Source organism: Gallus gallus, chromosome 2, assembly GCF_016699485.2.
Source record: "Gallus gallus isolate bGalGal1 chromosome 2, bGalGal1.mat.broiler.GRCg7b, whole genome shotgun sequence".
In the NCBI taxonomy this organism is placed as follows: domain Eukaryota; kingdom Metazoa; phylum Chordata; class Aves; order Galliformes; family Phasianidae; genus Gallus; species Gallus gallus.
This window is the reverse complement of record NC_052533.1, coordinates 113,546,024-113,572,952: the sequence shown is the minus strand read 5'-3', so window position 1 is coordinate 113,572,952 and position 26,929 is coordinate 113,546,024. Positions and strand designations below refer to the sequence as shown.

Sequence of the window (26,929 nt, the reverse complement as noted above, 5' to 3'; positions counted from 1 at the left end):
CTGCATTCGTTAATGTCTGCAAAATAATGTTTTGGATTTTTGCTTTGCTTTGTTTTTACAGTAGATATACAATTACAGTAAATAAATGAAAGACCCACAACCTCTTATCTTGCCATTTTGTTGAGATGTATGAGTTTAGCCCAAACTTAAGCTAAACCTCCCCTTATTATCTTGCTTAGCCTAGATATTTTTATTTCTGGACTAAGCATAAAACAAGGATTTCTGGTTTTAAACATCTGAGGTTGAGATGTTCGCAGAACAAGAAAGAAAAGATGCATCAATTCAGAGTGCAAGGTTAAAATATAATGTTTCATGTACGAGGACACAGACAGCTTGTTTATTTGAAAGCCCACAAGCTCAACTTAAAATACAATCATCGATGTAGAGTATTTTGTTTCATATTACATGAACATCCACTTCACTCTCAAGACGCACATCAACTCATGCAGGCAGATGAAATGTTATAGCCTGAGTGGATGAAATTAAAGACAAAAAAGAAAAGTTTCTCAAGTTTTATAAACTAATCTTACAGGCAAAGGAAGAAAATTCAGTATTAAGATGACAAGTGTAGATGCACAGAGGATATGCAAACCGTTTTATCAATTCCCACTGTTAACACATCAGTTATCACCACCCATAAAACTCAAAGGAACAACCAGAGCAGATCCTTACGTGGAAATAACTATATGGTCTTCAAAATTTGAATGAAATGATGCCTCTCTCCACCTTCCAAAAGAACATACCGTAGAGTTAGATTAAAAAGATTAGCCTTCACCATGTGGTAAACTGAATTTAGCAATTCCTGTGGCAAACAGACCAAAACAAAATAAACTCTGCTAGCAGATTTCTTTTGTCCAGAAAGGGAAGTCACTAAGTTGGGAACATTTTTGTGGATTTCAAAAAAAGCATCCATGGCCATGCTTCCCAAGGTAGCAGCAGACACTGGAGTCATCACAAAAGGAATGGGGAAATGGGAAGGAACGCTTACTTAGATGGAAGAAAGGAATTCATTGCCTCCTGAAGGTCTAAGAGCGAAATTCTGGAGGAAGATACTTGAAGACCAACCCATTTATGGTCTCTGCTTGTATTATGGCAGATGTTCCTTGTGCAATACAGAGGGAAACTGGAGGAGACATCCAACTCGTGTCTGACTTCTACTGTCAAACTTCTACACCTGGGGAAGGACTAGGTCAGATAAGAAGTGGTAACAAGCATTATGCATATAATGGAACGTTAACAAACAAATGTTACATGTGTTATTAGTAGTATTTGGCTTAGAGATCCCTGAACAATGAGTATATAATTAACATTTCAGGACTTTTATGGGAAGTTAAATACTGTCAAAAGCCTGGAATTGTTAGAAATTTAACTTCATGAACCAAAAGGCCAGTATTCACCATATTCAAATGCACTTTATTCAAGTATATAAAGTAGAATAGACAATATAGAACAGATGCTTTGATGAAAACACGTCAGCTGTACACTAATATTATAGTTTTAAATGAAGCCAAACTTTACTTAAGATTCCTATAACTCATGGAATAATTCTTTCCTCTCCCACAAACTACGGCTTACATGCCAGGCTGAAAATAGATTAAATGAGAACATGAAGAGGTTACTTTCACTGAAAGCTTCAAAAAAAAAAAGATCAAATTGTCAACTGTCATGCAAGGTTTTCATTTAAGTTAATGTATGCTAATTTATATAAAAACAAAAATGTAAACCAGCTTCTTTTGCAACTGAATAGAACTTCTCATATTCTCTCAATTTATCATTAAATTATATTGACCTCCACCTGTCAAAAGAATGAAGACATAGAAAATAGGACTGTAGTTCCATAATATAAAATGGCAGCAAAAATTAGTTCAAATGGCTTTGAAAACCACATGAAAGTCATTTCTTCATAGTTATTTATCCTTGAATACCTGGGATTCGAATACCTATTTAAAAATGAGTGCAGAAGAAAATTTAAAGATGCTCCACACAGGATTTTCACACTCTACTAGAATCACCTCAAATATTTAAATATCTTCTTGTGAAAGAACTAACAATAATTTCAGAAACTTAGCTGCAAAAGGGCCAAAACAAAGATAGCCACTATTTACGGAATTCTAAACCAGGTTACTTCAATGTTTTCAGTGAAATTGGCAGTTTCAAATAGGAAAAAGGAAGATGTGCTGACATCAAAAGAATTTGTTTAAAAGAACATGTTTCAGGTGTGGAAACACCTAGAAATGCATAGAAAGGAACTTAAAAAACAGAATTTTGACTAAGTAATGAAAAAATAACTAATATACTTCCTCCTAAACATCAAGTTTTTTTTGCACTTGACTAGAAAGCTCACCATGTTTGGTGGATTTGTCTGGGATGAAAATGATTTTGGCAAGGGGTTTTTGCACCTGAACTTTGCAGACAGTGCTTTGAAACTGTCAGAGAATCCAAGGAGAAAAAAGCAAGTGGATGTACAGAAAAAATGGTATTTGATAAATTAAGCCTAGAAAAACAAAAGACATGAAGCAGTGAATTTTGTCTAGCTGTAAATATCGAGGTTTTTCCCAATCCAAGTCTCTTAAAAATAAAGTAGCACCCATGTTTTGCTTAAGTCAGCAACCTGAGCATTCAATTGACAGGGTTTATTTCTTGTCAAACACCAAAGATGCTGATATTACAAAGACAAGACATACTCAAAGATTAGCAAAGCTCACACAACGTTGATTTGTCTCAATTTGTACAACAACGCAGGTCAAGTCTTTCAGCAACCCTTTCTCTATGCCTTCTCAGATGTGTTCAAAGTGGGAAAAGTACTCAAAAATGGAAAATACTAAGCATTTTCTACCCTCCTCCTGCACTAGAGGCGCAATAACATCTTATTTCACTGTAGGCTAACAAAATCTTACACTAAAACCAGCTTTTTGGGGGTTTTTTTTTGGGGGGAGGGCTGTCATCTTCTGCAGTTTTCGCAATACTACTGTATATATGGTTCATCAACTGGTGAGCACATAGTTACAATGCAGCAACGCACTGCTCCTGAAAGGACAAGCCTTCTTCCTTTCCCTCCCACCATCTCCCTCATAAACATTTAACCTGACTGTTCAGACAGTTCAAGAAATTTTCTGCTGGTTTAACTGGTTCAGTATGGACCGCGGGAAAACAAATGCTGACACAGAGGAGGTAGAATCAGGAACAGAAACGGGGTTCTACCAACTCCACTGTTAGGAAGCAGCCATTAATACAGCTTCACTGTATTGAGGAAAAAAAAAAGAGACCAAAAAAAGTATTTCTACATTTATTTGAGATATTAAGCACCATTCCTTTTCTTTCTGGAGGAAAATAGCTCGTGCATAAGGAAGCTGAAGGCTAGCAGTGTCATGTGTCCATTAACCAGTACAGCACTCCACAGCTGTATATTACAACGGTATATACTATTTTTACAGCACTTTATATGCACATAAAACTCCTTTTAATTTCAGCTGCACATACTAAACTCTCAGCAGTCTGCAAGTCGGTCACAACATGACTAATACCATCAGCAATTAAACTCTTCTATTTGTAGATCAACTAACAATCCTGGAACAGCATAAGAACTGTCACAGCTCTCTAAATGTAATCACCTCCTTCTGTCACAATCCCCTTCTCATTTTCCAAGCTTTCAAAGTCTGCAAAGTAACAAACTCATTTTATTCTAAACCTGATTCAATCCCAGAGCAATGCTCATGCTATAGAATAAAAGAGGCAAGGGGTAAAGCAGAAAATACTTTAAGTCTGCAAAAATATGAATACTGCAGCAGAAGCAAAATAAGGTTGCACATGCAATCAAATCCTGAATACCTGTCTAACAGTAGCTTTCTTTTAACTGGAAACATCTGTGCATTTTCCTGATATTTTTGCAACAAAGACGTAGAAGCATGCTGATCCCTTGAAGGATTATCAGAAGGACTACGTTCTTTGAATATTGATCTTTGCCACTTCAAATGATCAGTTACAGTTGGAATAACAGGCAGTAATCCATAGGTCAGCCAACAGAGGGAAACAAATACCTACAAAATTTGTTAGCAAGAAACAAAGACGGGGAAGCAGGGATTTTGGGGCTCAAGCCAATTTCATAAGGTTTAGGGCTTGAAAACTCTCCTAGTCTCCTCACGTAATAAGAGTTTAGCTTTTCCCTTCCTCACCTAATCTGCATTTAAGTGAGATTGCTGCTTCTTTCCAAAATATGAAAGCGGCTTCCCTTCCGAGTATGCAAAAAACAAGCAGTAAAAATTAAGATTCGTATCTGCTACTCCTCATTCTCAAATATTTAAAATAATGAGTAAGAAATAGCATGTATTGAATGTTTTGTATAAGCAAAACCAGAAGAGAGCTAGGGGCTTGAGAAGAGAGAAACTAAAATCCAGCAAAATAGCCTGTATTCAAAACAAAGTTATACCACTTTGATTGCCAGAATCTGTAAATGAAGGGCTCAAAACAATATAAACATCTGTGCTGGACATTAAGACGTGAAACATTCAAATAATACACCGTATTGCTATTTTAAGCTACAACATATCTGACTTCTACACTGTCCTTCTAAAAAGAGAAAGCTATCCATGGAGTTTGGTACAGGCTGTTCAGTATTTCGTACAGTCAATACACCTGCTTAACATTTTTCTAATATGCTCTTCCAGAAGATAAAATGTGTGTGGCTACATAAACTGAAACAAAAGATACAATTTGAGGAGTTAAAAGCTAGTAGAGCAGTAACCAGTTTAATATGTATCCTAAAATTCCTGGTGTTCTAACAAAAATCTTGATAAAATGGCTATGTCTTCTCCATGGATCAAAGAGGTTTTTTTTCCAATATTTTTTAACAGTAGACAGGGGAAAACACCTCAATGTTGGGAAAATGAAACAAAAAACTTTGAGAACAGTATATGCTTGCTAAACAAGAATTATGTTTATTTAGCTAGTGAATCACCTAGAGGAGTAAATTTTCACTTTCATGATAGCAATCTGTCAGGCTTGCAAACACCCAGAAATAGGAATTAAAGATTATTTTAAATGTAGTTATAAAGGTCATAAAAAGTCTGATTTAGACTGAGGTACATTTACTCAAAACTGAGATTCATTGAGTGGTAGCAAACAAACAGTTCCTCAGACAAATGCACTTTTTTCAGTATACATGTTACAGAAAAAAAATAAAGAAATGTGCATTAACTGGTGGTGTCCACCAAGCTGCATATTAATATTCTCTTACACCAAACAGTTTGAAACAAGGGAAATGTCATTCTAATATAATTTTATGTTACGCTTCATTTGGCTAAACTGCAGCTTAAAGTTGCTTTGCCATTTTAAAAGATTACTACAATAATTTTCACATGAACATTTAGACTTGAGTTTTACTCCAGGACTAAATATGGCATGATTTGCTTTTAATCTGTTGAATAGCTAAAATCTGACAATTAAAAAAAACTACAAAGAAAAAAAAATTAAGTTGAAGCAATGTGAATCTCACATCATTGAACCACTTCTAATGGTTAAATGTTAGTATTTAACAAATTCAAAGAGTTAATGAATCCTTGCATTCGTTCAGTCTCCTGTGCCTTAGCTAGGATGCATAAATACAAAAGACAGCAGATACTGGTAAAAGCTTCAGGACAGAAAGTGCTTGACGAAGGTACAGTTCTCAAGTGTGTTTGGTGAGAGAGTATAAGGGCAGATGCACTGATGAGAACCATTACAAGAAGAGTCAATTTCGTGTTAAAGTGTTCAAAGATGTCACCTTAAGCAGAAAAAAGCTTTAATAACGTCTTCTTAGACATATTAGGCATTTCCAGAGTCTACATCATTAGTGTTGTAATTCTAGCAGGATATCTCCATACAGTTATTGTTTGTTTCTATTCCTCTCCTGAAAGAAAGCAAAAACAAAGAGGAAAATCATGTTAATACATAAAGTTAAACATCATTTGCTTTCCTCTCATTGAAGCAGTAGCATTGTAAATTCTCTAAAAATCAAGCAACTAGCTTCCAAGGGCTTCTAACTTTATAACTTTACAACCATCTCTATGTACATTTTCTCTCTACAGTAGATACCAGATAAATGAAAAAACAAAGATGACGCTCCCAGATATCTTAATCAAAGACTACTGTAATAAATGCTTCAATGTGCTTAAGATCAAAAGGTAAAGGAACAAGTTGCACCAGTACTTCTTCTTCCATGCAAACACAGTGCTATGATGACAAGATAAAATGAAAAAGGCCAACTCTACAATATTTTTGTCTAGAAGTTACTTACAAAAAAAGTGTGGTAGGAATAGCTGGGAAAAAGACAAACAAAAACAAGATAACAAAAAGCAATGACAGAAACCACTCAAACGGAAGCCTCGCCTACGATCAGGCTGATATTCACCTCAAAGCCACCACAGAGGCGTAAGATGTTGCATTTAGTGTAAAATAAGATGTAATACGTCATATGTGTTAAAAAAGATAAACAATGTAAACATATGTATAGGGTTAAAGAATACACTACTCATTCCACTGGATCTCTAGCAGAGACTAATAATTTCCACTGTATTACAAGACTAACAGAGGAGTAACATTTTCAATGATTTATCATTTTCTTTAAGATAAACACACGATATTATGATCTCCAGGAAAAGAACAAACAGCAATTATTCTTTCTTGCCTTCATTATGTATCTTGCCAATTAGACTGCAGGAAGACACTACAGTTTGACTCTAGGAAACTAAGAAATTTTCTTCCATTAGAATTTTGTTTTTTTTTCCTTAATATGTATCACTGAGCAAGTTATGTAAATGTTTGATAATGCTTTCTGGAAGAGATTGCTCCCTGCCTCATTTAAAAGAAAACAGAACTCATTTCCAATGTTTTTATTATTGCATTACATAGGATGTTATAATTGGAACACAAACATAGCGAGGAAAACCAAAATAAACCAGGAGGCATTTGAACAATTCAAAACCACTATCTGATATCATGTTGAAACTTTATTATGCTAGAAACTACTTAGAGAAAGTGAAAATTAACATATAATCCCAAATAAATTCTCCCAAAAAGACATTATAATGAGAGTATACATAACATTGAGATAGTTCCTAGAGAACAGTTGATTATCTAGTCTTCCTCAAAGAAAGACTTCCGCTTCAAGAAAGGTTGCTTGAAGATGAATACCAAAAGTGTAAGGCTTGCAGAGCTCTTGGTCACAACAGTAATCTCACTGTCTCCATAGCTATACAACTTAGCTCGTTTCAATCTCTACAACAGAACTTCAGTATATTTAAGGAGCAACATTAGCATTATTCCACAATATTCTTCTTCCTAGTTCAGAGATGCATGGCCAATATTTGCACAGTGATTTTAAAATGAGATTGATGCTATCAGTCATTAAATTAATATATATTGGTATGTTAAGAGTATCTCTAGGCTAAAAACACATGATCACTGGGCCTCATGCCTGACTATGTACGTAAAGCATGCAAAAATAGCCTGCTTATGTACATCTTAGATTATTGCAGTACTATTAGCAGACTTAACTGCCAAGTGCTGAAAGCCACTACTGCCGTATTATAGCAGCCTATGAAACTGCTATGTTAAATAATGATGTATCAATATTTTTACAATTTAAAATACCATCTACACAAAAGTAGCATCATCAGTTTCCCTTCATTTGCAGGTAAACATTTAGTCAAGCTGACTACACAGCTTCTCTCTGCACTGCAACCTGCTGTCTCTTCCTTATATTCAGATGAGTAAAATTTTTTCCAAAACTCAGCATCCTACAGTAAAAAGCTTCACAGGTCAATCCACATTCCCTGCCAAAGGCCAGCACAGCCTGCTTCACTTCCCAATCTGCCACAGCAAGGTTACTCAGCTTTGGGTGGAGTTTATGAGCAGGAGTGGAAAGCAATCAAGTATTTGAATTAGAACTATGTGGGAATGGAACAGCTGGTTAGCAGTAACTGCTAGCAAGAGGCCATGTGGTGAGCCAGCTTCATGCATGCAAACAACTTTCTACACAAACTGACAAAAGCAAATCACGGTGAACCTAAAAAGGTTTGGGCATTACAAACATGCCTCAATCTAGATAGAGTAAAGGAAGATATGTAAGGAGCAGTACTGCAATACGTGTTGAATTGCTGACCTTGAAATTTCAATTCTGAGTTCAGTGCACTAATTGAAAGATCCTGTGCTAAAAAGGAATCACAATGCAATTTATCCTCAGATTTAACAAAATCTCTATGCCAACAAAATTTCAACCTTCAAAGCAATAAAAATATGTTCTGATCTGATTTGAAAGAAACTGCTGAGATGTATAACACTGTGTTCTGGAATTTCTTACCCAAAACAAGGGAAATGAAAAATGCTCATTTTTAGCAGCAAAATTTAAGTGGAAACCTAACAGAAAGAACTGCTACAGCCCTAAGATGCACTTTCCAACCCCCCAAGATCCTACAAACCTCTGCATGAGGGAAGGACTTTTGCTTATTTTATGATAGTTGGAGGTGCGAGCATTTCAAGGTGTGCATTTTTAAAGCTATTTGGGATTGCAAACTTGCACAAATTGCAGGTAGTTTCCCCACGTGTTCAACTCCAGCACGATCAGCTATACTTGCAAAAAAACTGCAGAACTTGCATATCATGCTGCAATCTTTAATACTTTCATGCTTGAAACTGCCTGCTTTGCCCCCTGTCAAGAGACAGCATTCTTACAGCAGTTTCAAAAGGGAACGTGCAGCATATTTTAGTTGCTTCAGTGCAGACTTCGATTTAATCTTCATGTTCATCTGCAACATAAGCAAACATGTCAGACTGCATTCTGCGAAGGGAAGTGCAGGCACACACCTCTGCCAACCCTACTGTGTGGGCTGGAACACCTGGCAGAGGTGGAACAGACAGCTGTAGAGGTAGTGAGAAAAAGCCACAGCAAAGCTCATGAAATCTTTTACTAATGGCTTCAGCCATAATCTGCCATTCATTGCACCCCAGTGTATCATTACAGTGGGACAGCATAAACACTGACCTTACTGCTCGAGACTTCTGAGAAAAGCAAAAAATGCTAGAAATAGTTTACCCCATTTATAGCAAGAATCTCATCAGCCGTACATTAGTGAAACTCTTGAAGTTGTGTGAAATACAGGTCCTTATCAACATCTCACTCAAATTCCAGAGAGGGTAAATCTGAAGATAGATTATCTCACAACCAGATAAAAATATTTAAAGACATCTAAGTAGTACTTCTAGTGATTCTGGGAATCAGTGAAGCAAAGATCAGATGGGAAGGATCTCTAGAAGCCTTACATGAACCCAGATATTCAAGTGCTCATATACCACCTCCTCCCAAACATTTGGTTCTTCTATTCCCTATTTCAACATGAGAAGTAAAACTCACAAATTAAAAATCAAAGACGTCAAATGAAATTTTACAACTCCAGAGCACTTCCTTTCCCAGTAAGCCATATGAGTTAATACACATGCAAGACCCTGCTGTTGTAGACCATTTGAGCTTCAGACAGCAAATAATGCTTTCAAGCATACAAATGCTGGGGAAGTCTGAAAAGCTGCAAAACCCAGAATTCTTATTTTCCGTATTAATTTTGATGGCATTTTACTTACTTTAACCTCAGAAAGATTCAGCAACAGCAAAACTGTAAATATTACAATGGTTGTGGTAAATTATATCTGAGCAGAGCATTCTTAGTGGAACAGACAGAACATTCTATATTTTGTTATACTTAAGAAAAAAATGAATTCACACCTGAATTTCCACAGCACACTAAATAACAAGGTATGAACATTCATAAGGCAGAGGTGGGGAAAGAAACTTAACTAATTTAAGGATACTCTGTAATGACAGATCACAAAGAAAGGCTCTGCAAAAAACAAACTTGAACTCCATGAGCCAGAAAAGCTCTTCCAGACTTGTTTTCCCAGGTGGATATTGTCAGTGATGGATTGGCCAATTCTAACTAGACGTAGCAAATGCTTCCCTTCAGTGCAATACACGTTGAAATATCAGATTTTAATTAGCTACAGTACAACCACTGGAGGAAGTTCATTAAAAAGTAAAAAAAAAAAGAAACTGTGTAATACTGACTTTTGAGGCCTCAGAACTGATATCTGATGTAAGTGCAGAAAGCAGATAGACGACAGATATCTGTTACTTCTATTCAGAAGTCCATAGGCAACAAAAACAAGACCTTACTTAACAACTCTACTTAGAGATCCAGAATAGCCTGAGAAGAGAAACGACATTCTCTGCAGAGTCTAGAAAATACTCTGGGGAAGAACTTCTCAGCCTTTCTTTAAGCCTCACCACTAATGCCCTTTGCATACATGTAGAAGAAATTACAATCTGCAACTCAAATTACTATTTCAATTTAAAATCTGACATGAAGAATCACGAACATAGTTTATCTCACTTTCTCATTATATTCCATATGAAAACGGAATTAACATACAAGTTTGCTTACATTCTCACAACTGAATACAACCCTAAGTAGAGAAGCACAACAGTAATCATAATTACGTCTCCTATTATGAACACTACCATGCACTTAAATGGAACCTGGCTCAAACAGTTAACCTAATTAAAAAAAACACCGTAATACATGATTTCAGATGATTTTGAAGGTTAAAACCAATCAGTTTTCATACTAAACCTCAACAATTTAGTTCAACTCAATTTGTAGAAACGGCCTTTCTAGATATTTAAGCTTCATATGGTTTTGACTGTTGGTTTGTTGGTTTTTCCATCAAAGCACCACTAACAACCTATGCTTGACTTTCTCTTAACTAGTCACCTCTGAAATGAATTAATGCAACAAAGCTGAAGTAGAGTCAAGTCATGCAGGTTGTGACTACCTTATGTAGACACCTTTCATCACACTTCCTGCAAACTGCAGGAAAAGCATAGCGTTCTATGCAATTTATTCTCAACAGATTCATCTGAGCAGGATGCAAAAGGCTACTCGTGAACAACCACAGATCTATTTTTTGCTCTGGAAGAAGCTTAGAATTGCTCCTTTGTCTTAAAAAAAAACCAAACAAGAACTTCAACACAGCATTCAGAAACACTGCAGCTATCACAGACCACACTCAATTCAAGTTCAAAGTTTTGTTTTAAGGAGCTACCTTCATATTTATGAACATTAAAGCATTACATTCCAAAAATGATTTGCCTCAGAGCATCCAGGCAAAACACTCAATGGATACTCCTAGCTTTTCCAATACGGGTCTGTATATTATGAGAGAAATTTGGTCATTCTACTCAGTAGAAAAGACTCTGAAGTCCTTAATCTGCAGGCAGGAATTTCAAATCAAGAAGAAAAGGTAACAAGATCCATTTAAGTCTCTTTCTAAACTAAGACTATCTGCGAGCTTAGTTGCATTCCAGCTCTTCCATTTAACACCTCAATACTGGACATCCCCTGCTGCAACACCTTTTTCCTTACAACAGAATGGCAGGCTACATCACTACTTAAATCCTTACATAGCCATTATGTATCAGTGATACCATCTTTTAATATCCCACCCTTTCTGTATCATCTTTATCTTGTCATAAACATTAAACACTAACTCTAAACATGAACAATTGCCTCAGCCAAATACACAGAAAACACGGGCATTTAAATTAATATGCCTGTAAGAAAACTTGCAGATCATTTCAGGTACTCCTAAATGACTCACAATGCTAAAGCATATTAAGGCATAGGAACTGCACATCATCACAGGATGAAAAAACTCTGGATCAATGTCTAAATTCATCCTGCCCCAAATAATTCTCTTCTCCCAAGACCAGGAGTACCATCATCTTATAAACATTAACAGTAAAACAATCTACTTCCTGACCAGTTATTTTCTTTCTTGCAACAGACACGACACCTGCAATACCACTCTAATAAAGAGAAAACTGCAGATATGCAACATGTTCAAGAAAAGTCTGAAATAATCTGATAATAATCTCAAAATCTGAAAAGTATAGAGCAAATGCATTTCTCACAAGATATTAGAAGATCTCCTTTATTTACTGTTTTGAATCTTTAGCACACAAAAAAAGAAGTACAACAGTACAACTATCAATTACCTACATTCAAAATGTTAGTCAACTACCTCTTTTCTTTGACTTGTGCAAGGATTATGTGTTTATACCAGAGCTTGACAGCTTGTTGAATGGGCTGGAGCAGGAGGAAAGAGATAACAGTTCACACTTTATGGATGTTTTCTCACTTCCCTCATTCCCCTACAAGATATTTTTTAGAAATATCTAATCAAGCATAAAGACAGCAATGTCCTAGAGTGGAAGAATATATTGTTTAACACGTTGTTTAACGCCATCATCTGATAAGACAGCTTATCAGAGAAACAGCAGCCACATCGGTATCACAACAAAGGAAAAAATATGAAATTACTCTGAGTCAGAAAGTTCTGGCTGTACGAGCGCTCCTATAACAAGGTATGCAGTGCAACAGAAAAACACTAACATGGCAAATATTTTCACCTGCCATTCAAGTTTCCTGTAAAGAAAAAAATTCCAAATGCAAATTAGATAAGCAGCTAAGATTACACTGAATTATTTCATCTTCTCCTACAGAAAATAATTATTTTTCAGGACTGTTATAATAAAACCATTTCATGCTGTTGTTACTATGCCAGCATTCTACAGTTATGAGGAACCATGACCTTCTGTCCACCATATGCTACAAGAAGTAGAATTCAGTACTAAGCAACACCAAAAGAGGTCCTCAAACAACAGATAACTACACTTTTAAGAAGTCACCCTATGGTGATAATGCTTGGAATATTCCAACAACTGTTTGTTAGTTTGCGGGTAGGCTATTTGTTTGTTTACTTGGCTGGTGGGGCTCTGTGTGCTTGGTTGTTCATTTTGCTTTTGTTGTTGTTTTGAATCAAAGTCAGGCTTCATTTTGACCTACATATTTACTGATGGCCAGGTGTATAAATACAACAGATTTTTTGCAACTTATTTTCCTACTTTACATATTCTTAAACAGCATATTTTAAGCTGTTACTTTTTTTTAATGCATCATATTGCTGCTGCTTTCTGTTGAAAGACAATCCAACACGTTTTTAAAGTCTTCAATCATGCACATTTACACCACAACCACAAAACAGTAATTCAAACTAAATGCAACTAATGCAATTTCAGATTTCAACCTACTATTGACAAAACTCATGAAAAAGGAGCCTGCTTGTTTCTTAGATGAAAAGATACAGAATCTCAGAATGCATTGGGTTGGAAGGGACCTCAAAGATCATCAAAAATCCAACCCCCCACCCACAGGCAGGACCACCAACCGCCACGCTTAATACTAGACCAGGCTGCCCTGGGCCCCATCCAACCTGGCCTTGAACACCTCCAGGGATGGGGCATCCACAACCTCTCTGGGCAGCCTGTTCCAGCACTTCACCACTGTGTTGGTAAAGAACTTAGCACCCAATACATTTAAAATAGGATACTAGAACCTCAGCAATAAGAAAAATGTGAGTGCTGCACAAGTTTGTTTCCAATCCTACTTTTACGTATCTGGCCCACAGCAGGGTCACATCAAGCAGTGACTGATAGAACAGTTCAAATATCTACACTTTGTAGCAATCTGTATCAAATGCAAAGTTAAGGAAGTCTCCTTCAGTGCACTTTTACAAGTACACTGCCATAAGTTCAACAAAACAATGACAAGTCATATTAGAAATTAATTATTGATTCCCCCTGAGTTAAGATTAATTTTTTACGACCAATTACTTTCAAATAAGTTAGCTGGGATGAACAGTTATAAAGCAAAATAGCATCTATAAATCAGATGTTGTTGCTTTGTTTAGATCGCTGGCTGTAGGAAAGTTTGCTACCACCTTTGCAACAACAAATGAGTAACCAAACCTGAAGGAACATGCAAGTGACTGCTGGCATCTGATGCATTTGTTTTATGAACTGCAAAAAAAAACTTATGACAGAAACACTGGAAATAACCACAGCTGCCACAGAAAACAGGCATTAACTCAATCTGCATGGAATACACAGTTCTACTGGCAGTAAGAAGTGTACTAATTTGTACACAGCTCCAGAAACTTAGATGACCCTAGGTAATAAAGGATTACTCAACTAACCATAAAATAGAGCTTACAATACTAATTACTGCATTTCTAAACCATGCCTGAATCATGAAGGAGTTAACAATTGAATGTTTACAGCTTAAGGATAAGTTGTTCCTATACTGCATCATAACAGAACAAGAAGAAATCTAGAGGTTTTTAAATCAACACTAGTTTTTAAGGGAATGAGTTTAATTTGGACTTCCTATATTCTAAGATAGGGTCCAGGGCAGCCTGATCTGGTGGGTAACAACCCTGCCCAATACAGGGAGTTGAAACTAGATGATATTTAAGGTCCCTTCCAACCCAATCCATGCTATGAATTCTATGAATTTGCTTCAGGCATATCTTGAATACATCTTCAAAAAGGAAATCTCACTCCTAGACACAGAATCATAGAATGCCTTGGGTTGGAAGGGACCCCAAGGAACATCAAGTTCCAATCCCCCTACCACAGGCAGGGTCATGATCCTCCAGATCAGGTACTAGACCAGGCTGCCCAGGGCCCCATCCAACCTCTTCTTGAACACCTCCAGGAACAGAGAGCACCCACAAGCTCTCCAGGCAGTCTGTTCCAGCACCTCAGCACTCTCTCTGTGAAGAACTTCCCCCCTGACATCTAAGATACGCAGCTCTAAACTCATTTTTTGTTGTTATTTGCCACAAAAACAAGTTGTAGGCCGTTGTAGAAGAATCAATGTCCATTGTGCAAGTACCATGACAAGTACATTTGCTTTCACTAGAACTGGGAAAAGCAGCTGTATTAATAGAGAAATGTAAAGTTCAGTACTTGAGTCATACAGATACTGTATGCATCACTGAAAATATTAAAGAGCAATATTCCCTTATTACATGAAATACACAATTGCAGTCACGCAGACAGAGATCTATTAAATGCTGAATTTAGTACAGTGATGTTTAAATTTAACATAAACAGAAACATTACTAAAATCCATCCTCACTCCCTTCCCCCCACTACATATCATGGATTTTACCTACTGTAGAGGGATACAAACCACAAAGAAAACAGTTGCTAGGACACGTCAGAATTATGACTCCTTTGGTTAAGTTCTTTCACAAAAGTATCTGCTATATTTATGAAGCCAACAATGTCTTCATGAAGTGTCTTAAACCATCAGAAATTAAGGCACTTCTGACACATGAAGGCTACAGAGAAACACTTAGTCTCGCCATTCTGAAACATTACTAAAAACCAGAAGTTGTACTAAAACCTGAAAACATCAAAATTTTCCCCTTACATAAAATATTAGACAAGATTTATGGTCCAATCTCCCATCATCAAGATGGCACAGAAGTAGCAATACTGATTTAGGACACCACTGTTTCTTAAAAATTCAAAAAAAAAAAAGAGTGCTCTGAAATCAATGCTTCCTACTTTATTACATTGGCCCATGGCATCAGAGGTGGATGCTGGCAGGATGGCAGTAGAGGTTGGACCTAACCTAACAGAGATAAGGAGGTAGTGGAGCAGGTGAAATTCTTATACAGTCAGAACGATAGCAGCTTCAAAGAAGAACAAATTCAGGACTTTATATCCCACAAGTCTCCTAATTAGCATAAGCCATAGACTTAAGGGTATTTTTATGCAGTAAGTGGTGTGATGGATGAAGAGAGAGCAAAATCCCACTGATGCAAATTCACACTTCTGAATGTCAACTAACTAGGTAAAGTAATTCCAGATCCTGAAGTAATTCTAACCGTGAGATAAATCCTGTATTTAATGTTACAGTAGCAAGTCTGGAAAAAAATATAGCAAAAGTAAATACTGAGGCTAATGGAGAATGGAATAGTTTTTAGCAGTGGGAGAGTTCACCTGACAAGCAAGAGCTGTAAAACAGTTTAAAGATAAAGTCTTTTTTCCTTCTCTGATTTTCTGAAATGCTGACCTCCAAAATTACAGTTTTCTCTACAGATTTATCACAGGTACACCTTTAATCCCCGAAACAAACTACATACATTTTTCAGTGCACTGTCAGAATTGCCGAAAATGTAATTCTGACACTGCGTAAGTCATCATTATATCACTCGTATGTTTCAGAAACCTACAAAAGACAAACTGAATCAAGTGGAAAAATCTACTCTTCACAGTAATCTTGTTGTTAAAGTTTATTAAAATAGATTTTTAATTTTTTTTGCTAACTTTATAATTTCACATCTCTTTCTTTAATGATACAGAAACTAACTGGGAGACTTCATTTATGGATAATGCACTCTATTTAACTTTTATTCACTTTAAAACACTCGGAAGTCAACTTATGCATGCCAATGTTAGCACTGTGGTTAAACGTGTAACTTGTTTTATTAACACAGGTTCAAGAAAATTAATCCTTTCATTAAGAACCAGTTATATCAAGTATATACACATTGGCAAAAAAGCACCACGTTCTGATTCAACACTCACACCAAGAAATTTCAGTTGTATGAAATAACAAGGTCACCAAGAATTCTAAAAACAGGACAGCTACTATAATACTGGTTTCTTACCCTACGCATGGCTTCCTCCTCTTCTTGACGCTTTTCATAATGTGCAAAGTCATCAAAGATTGAGGTGGTATGCTTGAAAGTAGCAATTATTTTAAGCACTTGCTTGGCTTTTTCTAGGGGTACTTCTTGAGTGTCCCTCGAATTGGTAACTGGTTTGTTGTCATTGTTTTCCAAGCGAATATGCCGCAGTTGGTTATTGGGAACGTCTTTGACAAAGATCCATTTGACATCAAACTTGCCCTTCCACTTATCCTGAGACCAGACGCCAGCATATGCATTGTAGTCCACAACAGACTTCATCTCAGCCACTCCACAAAAGTGTCCACTGCCATTCACACTGAAGAGTAAATAGAGCGGGCCTTTTCCATTCAAGGAACGGTAAGCAGCATCCAAGCGCTTATTACCATGTTCAGTACTACACCAGATAGAGTACTTAATGGAGCGATGAATATCGTCCTCTGAATAACTTTTGATTATAAACACACGTCCATTCTTCAGGTTCCAATCGAAGTCTTTGGGATTGTAGTTGTTTATGGCCTTTAGTTTCTCCAGCACTGGGTGCACTTCCACACCAGAAGGTGAGGAGCTGACGGATACAACACCTAAACCAAAGTTTTCACTACCAGCTCCATTGTTCTGGCTGAAGCCCACACCCCTATTACGAGGCGCTACCCAGCGGTTTTGCAACTGCTGCTGCTGTAACTGGTGAGGCTGGGCCTGCTGCTGAGGTCCTTGTTGCTGTTGTGGTTGCTGTGGCTGAGGCTGCTGTTGAGGCAGTTGGCTTTGCACCAGTGTTGGTGGTTGAATTAATGGCTGAGGCTGCTGGATTATAGTCTGAGGAGGCAGTACTGGTTGGGCTGGGGGAGCTTTTACCACTGACCCCTTGTCATCCCAAGTTCCAATATTCATGTTGTGTTTTATAGGTGGTGGTGGTACAGCAGGGCCCCCAATGCCCACGTTACCTTTAGGCTTGAGTTTCGGCTGAGGTTTAGCAGGCTTCCTTGCAATGGCAGCCCATGAGGTTGGTTTAGGTGCTGAACTGCTAACTGGGGGCACACTGTTGGCTGCAATACTTGTCATACCTGTACTGCTCAGAGCTGAACCTACAGTTTTTGTTACAGCAGCTGTCATATCTCCACCAATTTTCAGTCCAGTCATGCCTTGCTCAATGCTGCTAATCCCAGGCACCTTGCTCAGAGTATCACTGCCAAATCCAGCCTGTCCATCTGCTATGGCTCTCCCAAGAGAACTAGGTGGATAGCCATAGCTGCTGCTGTAAGCAGAGCTTTGCGTTGATTGTCCCTGAGATCCACTCGTCCCCCATGTAGAGAAGTCTGCATTCCCAGGAAAAAAATTAAATCCATGCTGCCCAAGAAACGGAGGGGTGTTTCCTAATGCCCCAGGTTGACTAAATACACCATCAGGTATGTAATGGTGTTCACCATTACTCATCTGTCCATAAGTTGTCAAGTATGGCATTGGAGGGTCACCTGCAGTTGACCATGCCGCTTCGCCTAAAGAGTATGGAAATCCAATGGATGGAGCATAATAACTAGGCATATATGGGTCTGACATTGGTGGATAGCTGTTACTCTGCAAGAGAATAAAACAAAAATCAGCAATATAGGCTATATGCTCAGGACAAAATATTTCTAATACAATCCAAAACACTGTTAACATTTATATGAATTAACTTTCAACTTCCCCCATTCCCTCGAAGGTAACAAAGATGAGTAAAAATACCTGTTGGAAGTAGCCATGTTTTCAGAAACCATTTTAAAAAGTAAGTCATAACTGTAGTTTCATTAACAGAGAAACAACTGCAATTAGGACTTCATTTTTTTTGTATTCTTGTTCCTTTTTTGTCAGATTTGTCTAATAGGAGACAACTACCAGAACATAATGTCAGAAAATGCAAGAATATCTTTGTTTTGTGAGGAACAATACTTAAACTAACATCCCCATTAAGAACATCTGTGGTCTAGCAGAACAAAGTTTGCTCACTAAATCCAAATTCCACTCCCAAGAGTCCTGAGAAATCACAACAGTTACGTCTTTAGATGATGAAGTTCCAAGACAGTTGAAGGACTACCCACCACACAACTTGTGATATTGTTTTGGAAAAAAAAAAACGCAGCACGTTATCATTCCTCAGATAATGACTACTTAATATTGTGTTATTTGCAGAAATGGGGAAGTAGGAAGAGTTCCCAAAAGTCTTTTAGTAATTTGTCCTTTCTTACCCTCTCAAGACCACAACTTACAAACTTAATGTATGTTAACTTCTGATTACAGAGACAATTCATAGCTCTGAAAATAAGTCATTAACATTCCAGTAGAAGCATTATACCACACTCCAGTAATATAAAGCTTCAATCTGTTACGCAATCAATTGTGAGATATTCATACTAACTTCAAAGGGAATCATGTCCATGCACTTAGTATTTTCTCAGAGCCAAGGAAACTATTGTTTTGAACTTCATCCAAAATACAATTCATTGCAAATTTAAGGTGTAGGATTTTATTTTGGTGTTTGGGTTTTTCTTTCATTTTTTCAACATTCTTCTAACTGGTTATTTTTGAAGTTGGAACACAATAGCAAGAGACATCAGAACATGCTTATTAACAGAATCTTGTCCAGAATTTAAGACAACTTTAACTGTTTCATGTTTTATATATAAAATACAGTAAGATACAAAACTGTATTTCAACAGCTATTAAGGCAAGTAACGCTAAGAAACATCATTCAAAAATGAACTAAGTCTGGAATTTCACTGAACTCTAAAGTTAACTTTGAGACACTCAGCAATGTACACTTACCTGATTTGTCTGACTACTTAGATATGGCTCAAAATCATCATCATTTACTGCATCCTTCTGATGAATCGAACCGTTCTGTACTGAAACTAAAAGTACATTTGTATTAGGTATAGTTTCTGGAAGACTAATGATGCACTTTCAAACTAGGTAACACTTAATCACCTATTCGTTGAAATACTTATGAGACAGAATACATTATTATTAAGCTTTACACTGACCAAATCAAAGAAAATATATCGTTAAGCCTCAGAATCAAATCTCAAAGAGGTCTGGAAAGACTGCAACCAAAGCAGACTATTCTTGATGGTGGAGTTCCCTTTCCTGGAGGAGGAATTTTCTAAACTACAGAGACAAAAAAACTACCTTATTTGCATGGGCAGTAAATCCAGTGTTTCCAGAAGTACCAGACTAAGTGCAAATGCGCAGACCAGTGAGATCACACATATTCAATAGGTTCAGTGAAATTTGCAATATATACCTTTCTCCTGATAGGATTAAAGTCAGCAACCCACCATACAACAAGAGAAGGGCTATTCTGGCTGTCTAATTTTCGAATTTCTACACACTTACTAGACTGCACTGAATTAGCAACACATCAAGTTTAGAGGGGACAATGCAAGACACAAGCAGAAGTTCAAGTCCCCAAGAGCAAGTTCACAATCCCATCCCAGCACACATGCCACTATACACTGGAATCTCTTCCGATCTGCTCTTCTTAGCTTTCTATTTATTAACTTTAATAAACCTGCCTCATTTAAGGCATTAATACCTACTTGGCATTTTCCAGTTGCTCAAATTACTTGAAGTATCTCTCAATTTTCCCCCTTCCCCAGGCTATTGTTCAAAGTCAAATTGCAGAATTTTCTACTAAACTCCACTGTTTCCAGAGTGCAAAGCAGAACAGTGACTGAAATAAGCAGGCAGTTTATGTGAAATTATACAACTGAAAGACAAAGAAGTCTTCTCAAAAACAACTGACTGCTTTTATGAATGCTTTTTTTTTTTGCTGCTGTTACCTATCAGTATGTTTGGTGAAAACAAGTTTTAGAGTAATCGATAAAGTCCTCTAAGAATCAATGACATCAGAAGTTACAGCAAAGCAGCAGATTTTCTCACAGCTGGAAAAACTCTGGTACAAATTGACACCTGTTTTTCTCTTTTAGTAAAAGTTTCTGAAAAGTATATACAGCTGTGTAACTAAACCTTCAGATGTTTTCGTATGTAGTCAATGGTTTAAGAGCATGTTTTGTTGCTTGGTTGTGTTCCTTTCCCTGCTAAAGTTAACAATGTAAACCAGACAGGTCACAATTTCTTCCATGTTTTATTTCAGTAACAAGCTGTCTTCAGGGAATTATACTAATTGGAAAAATAGCAAACACATATAAACATATGGAAAAAAAAACCTGGAAAAATGTATTACTTTCAGACAGCAGTAACAAGAGATGGAAAATCATAATTTAATAAAGAACAATAGAAGATTTGTTCAAAGCAACTACCTGAGAAGGAGGGAAGCAACTTTCACTTTATGTATCATCCTGGGGTTTTAGAAGTAAGATCACTTGACTGTTGTTATACACTGACAAAATGTTTGTATACCAGCTACAGACAGTATGACTAACAATGATGAACACAATGTGTACTAAAACATGATATAAAAATATTTCTAAATTAATTAACAATTTAAGATAATATTAGTTTTCGTTTGTTTTTCCATAAATAAGGAGTTTCAGCTGTGGTCATTACCATCCTGAACTTAAACACAATGGGAACAAATGGATAATCTGGAACTCTATCTTCCTTTTTACACTTGGCCCAGTAACACAAGGGAATGATCCTCAAGGTTTCTTCTCCACACCATGCCATATCCATTGCTTAGTCTTAACCAAAGACTACAAACAGCACAATTTCTAAATACAGTTTTGTTATAACAAAAGAAAAAAAGGAGGGACACGAGTTTCTTAAAAGCATACAGCCACACATAAAGCAATATACAAACTACACGCCAAGATTAGAATCCTATCAAAATTAATCTCTTCATACTGACAGCTGATCTTCATAAAACAAACCATGTTTATTGTTTCAGAGGCATCTAAAGGTCTCTCTTAAGAGAGTTATTTTGGTCAGCCATAACTAACAGAATATTCTTATAAACCTATTTTCTTTCTTGTTTATTCTATACTGAGATCTTAAGTCAACAACACAAAATAGTTCTGTGCTGCCATCTCTACTACTGCATGTATAGACTTTTCAGTGAAACAGCATCACTACAACTGTTTCTTTAGCTTTTCACTCCAACTTTACATAAGGTGTTTGTAATGAAGAATGCAGCCCACACATGTATTTAACAAGAGAAAACAGATTAAGATGCATGCCTCATACCCGAAAACTCATATTAAGTGTTCTGAGCAGGGCAGTGATGAAGTATACTACCAGAAACTAACCTAGAGTTACTAAAAGCATCTCTATCAATCCAACCCTGAAAATACTGCATACTTCCATGTAAAAATACAGTGTATTTAGATACCAGGAAGAAACAACTCATCAAATAAAGGAATTTAAAGCTTATGTTCCTTCAACTGCTGCTATCCTTTGAATAACCACTAGGAAATTGCACAAATAATAGCCAAAGGTATTAAGAATAAATTCCTCCTTAGAAGTTGTCACTACAGCCAGATTAATGTGGTACGTAATAAGTACTAAATGCAACCTGTAGTGTTCCATTCTTGTTTTAAACCTAATCTTATATTTAAACCTCCTACAAAAGTAAAAATATATATACAGGTAAACACAAGTCAGCACTTTCCTTTCATAGGTGCGATACGCTGGCACAAAATAAAGCAAGGGGAAAAAGGGAGCTTGGGGAATGTCAGGTCCTCATCATCCCCACTGTAAGACATCATTTGATTAATATCAGTTTTGATGTCTTATGTCAACAGTACAGTATTTGACAAACAGAATAAGAAGACTGTCAAGATAAGATCATTTACTGGTTCAAGTCTCTGAAATACTGGAGTTAATGTCCAACAGACTGATATACTGTTCTATATCCCAGATGTATAATTCCACACTTCCTGGTCAAATGAAAAGTACATGGCACCAACTTTTAACTAACTAGAACAAAGCATCAAGAACATTTTACTAGAAAATACAAGCAACTTACTTCTTAATATCACTTGAAGGCTTAGTATTTTTATTTCAACATGAAAAATACCTTATTTACATACCCAACCTCATCCTTCTCAACATCACCATTCCTATGCATATGCACAGAACTTACTTCAGATTAATCTGCTGACTCAGCAACATATGTTCCCTCAAAGTCCCTTTAAGCTGAGACCGTATCATGACACTGAAAAAGATTACTGTCTAGTAACATTTGGACAGTAACAATTGCTGACACTGACTTAATATATCCTCTTGAACAAACCTCTGATTTAACAGCAACTACCTGAGCCAATCCTGTGCTATCATCTTCAATCTCCAAGCCCTTTAATCTAACACCAAATTAAATTAGTTTTGTAAATTATATGCCATACTTTATACTTCAGTAGAATTGAGCTGATTATTGGGTTTGTTTCACTCCAGTTTTCATTGACATCATATTCTCACCAGGAGACTTGTACATTATTTAACAGGATGCAATCCACTAAAATCCAAGTTCAGAAATGCAAAAACCTCCTTATTTAGACAAGTTGAAACTGTGTTTTGATTTACACATTCTGCAGCATTTACAAATTATAGCACACAAAAATACGTTGACTTGTGCATTTTGATTATTAATGAAACTGCAGGACAGTATCTCAAATGTGATACTCAATACTTTACACCCAATTCATATATTGGACATATAGTTCAAAAACTACTTCTATGATTCTCTAATAGCTCTAACTTCTTCAAATTATTATGTCTGTATTTCTAGAGAACAGAAAGCCACAAACTACTCGCTAAAATGAAACTGTCCTCTCATTTAAGAGAAATATGAAGGGCAGAAACAAGTGTTTCAAAGAAAAATCATAAAAAGTTCCAGAAGTGTTAAAATATGAGAGAACAAGTACTCAGGAAAAAATGACTAAACTGAAAGGGTCTAAGGAGGCAGACAGGTTTACTTTTTCACTGAATGCACATTGAAATTAGAAGGGAACAAGCTAGATTCAACAAGATTCAGGAAGCACACACCAACATGAGCAGTACATATAGAAGTAAATAATCTGCACACAGACAGAACAAGAGAATAAGTGTAGATAACATTAAATGACACATCACAGAGAACAATTAGATTAGTTCAGATAACAAACAGCAGGGTCAAAAAGTACATAGGTTCCACAAAAACGTTTTTAATCTGCATGCAGAAATAACCACACTGAATGCATCACACAGGTAGCTGTTTGCATACTATCCTACTGTTCAGCTTATTGAGCAGATAAGAAATTCATTGGCACAAGCATGCTGACTACTCAAATAGAGAACCCAAATAAATTATGGAGTTGGGCTTCTTTTGTTTTATTTGTTTGTTTTTTAATATCAAAGATAAACTCTAGACCAGAACTAAACTGCAGGACATAATCTGATATGCTGATATGCTGCATAGGACAGACTGGCCATTTTAGAGTGAAGAAAAGTAGTTGGTCGTTTCTGTGGGAGGGAATAAACCCTAATTTAAGCACAAAGATGTTTAAACAAGATGAAAAAAGTAAAAAAAAAACAAAAGGTTTAGGAAGACTACAAAAATATCCTCTACAGACAGAGCCAAGATATTTTCTGAAAATAAGGAGGGTGATGTGTTCTGCTCACAGATATGAGTAACTAAGTAGTCACATGGCTCATATTTCTCAAGCTAAGAAAGCTGCTCAGAAGACTCCTCCTGATGATACTAGTACACTGATTCCATTCACTGTACAGAAAAGTCCAAGGTATACTGTTAAAGAGATCATACAAATATATCAAACAACATCAGCTAAAAAAAACCAGCTAAGTTATCTTATTACTTCTGACATCTCAAAAATTAAAACTTAAATTGACATACTATTGTACCATAGTAAAAATGCCGGGAAGTAATATTTGGTACACAATTTCCTGTTGTCTTCATCTGAAATAAGACATCCTACAGAAGCATTCCCTTCCCTTAATTGTCTCAGAACACATTAAGCTCCACAAACAAGATCAGACATTTACACAAAATTACAGTGAATCGACTTACCTTTATTTCCCTGTCCTTTAGGTCTCTGTACATAGGAAAGTAGAGAAAAAGCAGAACAGAAAATTTCAGTTAGAATCTTCTTGATGTTTTTGTCAAGATCATTTCAGTTTACCAGCTCTTTTCAATTTAAACCTCAATTCAAGCTATTATAAAAACATCCTGAAGTACAAATCCGAGTGAAGAGTTTTAAAATTGAAAGAATTTCACTGAAAATCATTAAAATATCCTACAGTCTTTTAAAACATCCAAAGCTTAACTAGCAACAGAAATCTAAACAAATGAATTTTGATTGCCCCTCCTTGAGATACATAAGCAATAAACACGGCATAGCCTAAAAGAACAAAGAAAGTTAGCTTAAGATTACTACCAGTGCTAGAGCTTCATTATCATGTCATCGTTTAAATTGACTGATGGGTACTTATCAGGGAAAAACCTATAATGCCTCGCCTTTTGAATGTACAAAAGAATATACGGTAATATTGCAAGCTGAACTACAAGCTACTCATTCCTTGTTCAGTCACTTACACTGAGAAAATGATACCATGTCTATGCTTTCACACAAGGAAATAATACCTCAAGGAGAATTTTTTTTTTTTTTTAGGATTAGTCATTACAAAACACTGTTAATCTGCCATGCACTAAGAACCACTGTAAAAGAACAAGTTACGGTAACCTTAATTCCTCTATAACAAAATAAAACAGCTTAAAAAGAAATAAGCAACTCCCAATCCATCAGAATCTAATTCATCTCCTCATGCATGCACAACTAATCGTGAGCAGATTCCCTGGCTCCACTACTCTCCAGCAATTCTTACTCCTGAAAAATTCAGTATTTACTGGTTTGAAAGTTTAGGCTAGGTTAGAGAAAACCACCTCCATCTTATCTTGCTTGCATACACATCTGTCTCAGTTAGGTCTCTGTTTAACACCTCTCCATCTAAAGCTGTGCTGGTTAGTCACCTCTCTCTCCCAAAACCAGAAAAAAACCTCCTTAAGAAACCCCACCATCTCATCTGTTGGGATACAACTCATCCAGTCATGCAGAGAGCAACAAGAGAAATGAATCTAAAAAAAAGTTGAGAAGCAGCAGCCCCCGAGGAAGGCTAGAGAGCAACGAAAGCCAAGAGACCACTGAGCTAGAAATAAGTGCACAAAAGGAAACCGGAGAGCATGCAACAGAGACAAAAGGCACAAAACACTGAAGGCACAGAGAAAATAAAAGGGGGGAAGGAGGCTCCGAGGAGAAAACTTTGGAGGAGAGGCAGAGGCCCAAGGAGGAAGCGAGGACCAAGGCAGAAAAGCGCCCGCCAAGAGAGGAAGAGCAGCAGAGGCCTGGCAAAGGCTGAGAAAACCTCGAAGCCCTGCGAGCAATCGGAGAACAGCTGGAAGAAGCGGAGGTCGCGGGGAAGGAGGCCCGAAAGAAAAAAAAAACGTGGGTGAGGAAAGAAAGGCAAAAAGAAAGGCGGCGATAACCAGAGGTCGGAAAAACCAGGGAGAGCCGAGAGAAGCGCTCCGGGAGCGGCGAGAGGAAACGGGCGCCCACGGGGCCTGGTGAGGGCTCGCTCGCGGCGAGGGCAGACGCAGAGCCGCCAGGCCGGGCTGGGCCCCGCAGCGGGGAGGCGGAGCGGAGCTGGCGCGGCCCGGCGGTTATAAATAGGGGCTGCCGGGGCCGGGCAGGGGCCGCCATCGCGGGCGCCGATCGCCCGCCGCTCCCCATGGCGGCAGGGAGGGAGGGACGGAGCGGAGGCCGCCGGGCCGCCGCCCTCCAAGCGCCGGCCCCGGGGAGAGGGGATAACGGTGTGCGGGCGGCCGGTACCTGGTCGACGCTGGTGGCTGACATTCTTCACGGGGAGCCGCGATCCCCTCGCTCCGCCTAGGCCTCGAGTGATTCCGCACGCCGGGGCCGCTCTCGCCCGCCCGCCCGCCGCGCCGCTCGCCTCCGCCTCCTCCTCCCCGCCGCCGCCTGATTGTCGCCGCCGCCTGGGTTCGCCGCCGCCGCCGCCGATCGGACTGCCGCTGGAAGGAGCCGGCCGGCCGCACGCAGCGCCGCTTCCCCCCCCTGCTCCGGGCTCCGCTTCCCCACAATGGCGGACGAGCTCCGGCTCCCACTTCCGCTCCGCGGCGCCCTGACCTTCCGCTCCCCCTCCGCCGGCGTCGCCGCTGACCTTTCCCTTCCCGTCCCCGCCTCCATGTCACGTGGGGGTGAAAATGGGCCCGCGCGCGCCCGCTGCCAGCGACTCAAATGGCGCGGGGGCGGGGCGAGCGCGGCGCGGGGCGGGAGCGCGCATGCGCACCACGCGGCTC

At 38.0% G+C, this 26,929-nt stretch overlaps 1 protein-coding gene across 3 annotated transcripts; it reads right to left on the bottom strand.

Moving 5' to 3' along the window:
• Positions 1–1,392: 1,392 nt before the first annotated feature.
• YTHDF3 (YTH N6-methyladenosine RNA binding protein 3) lies at positions 1,393–26,732 on the bottom strand. Of its 3 annotated transcripts, none has more exons than NM_001006391.2 (5): positions 26,442–26,732; positions 24,626–24,650; positions 19,429–19,514; positions 16,609–18,201; positions 1,393–5,884 (listed from the first exon to the last, which is right to left on the bottom strand). In NM_001006391.2, exons 1-5 carry the CDS (start codon positions 26,463–26,465, stop codon positions 5,861–5,863), a joined length of 1,752 nt encoding a protein of 583 aa, NP_001006391.1. In that variant the 5' UTR covers positions 26,466–26,732; the 3' UTR covers positions 1,393–5,860. The 3 variants fall into 3 exon arrangements, with proteins under 3 accessions (NP_001006391.1, XP_046781624.1, XP_046781631.1); XM_046925668.1 differs by lacking the exon at positions 26,442–26,732 and adding an exon at positions 25,499–26,233; XM_046925675.1 differs by lacking the exon at positions 26,442–26,732 and adding an exon at positions 26,099–26,233.
• Positions 26,733–26,929: the final 197 nt, after the last annotated feature.

What these genes read in the sequence shown, in the direction of transcription:
- YTHDF3 (NM_001006391.2), bottom strand. Translation starts at nt 26,465, where the DNA reads ATGTCAGCCACCAGCGTCGACCAG. An exon ending in TAAAGGACAGGGAAATAAAG is followed by an intron (nt 19,515 to 24,625) that starts GTAAGTCGATTC and finishes ATGTACTTTTAG; the next exon opens with TTTCAGTACAGAACGGTTCG. An exon ending in TAAGTAGTCAGACAAATCAG is followed by an intron (nt 18,202 to 19,428) that starts GTAAGTGTACAT and finishes ATTCTCTTGCAG; the next exon opens with AGTAACAGCTATCCACCAAT.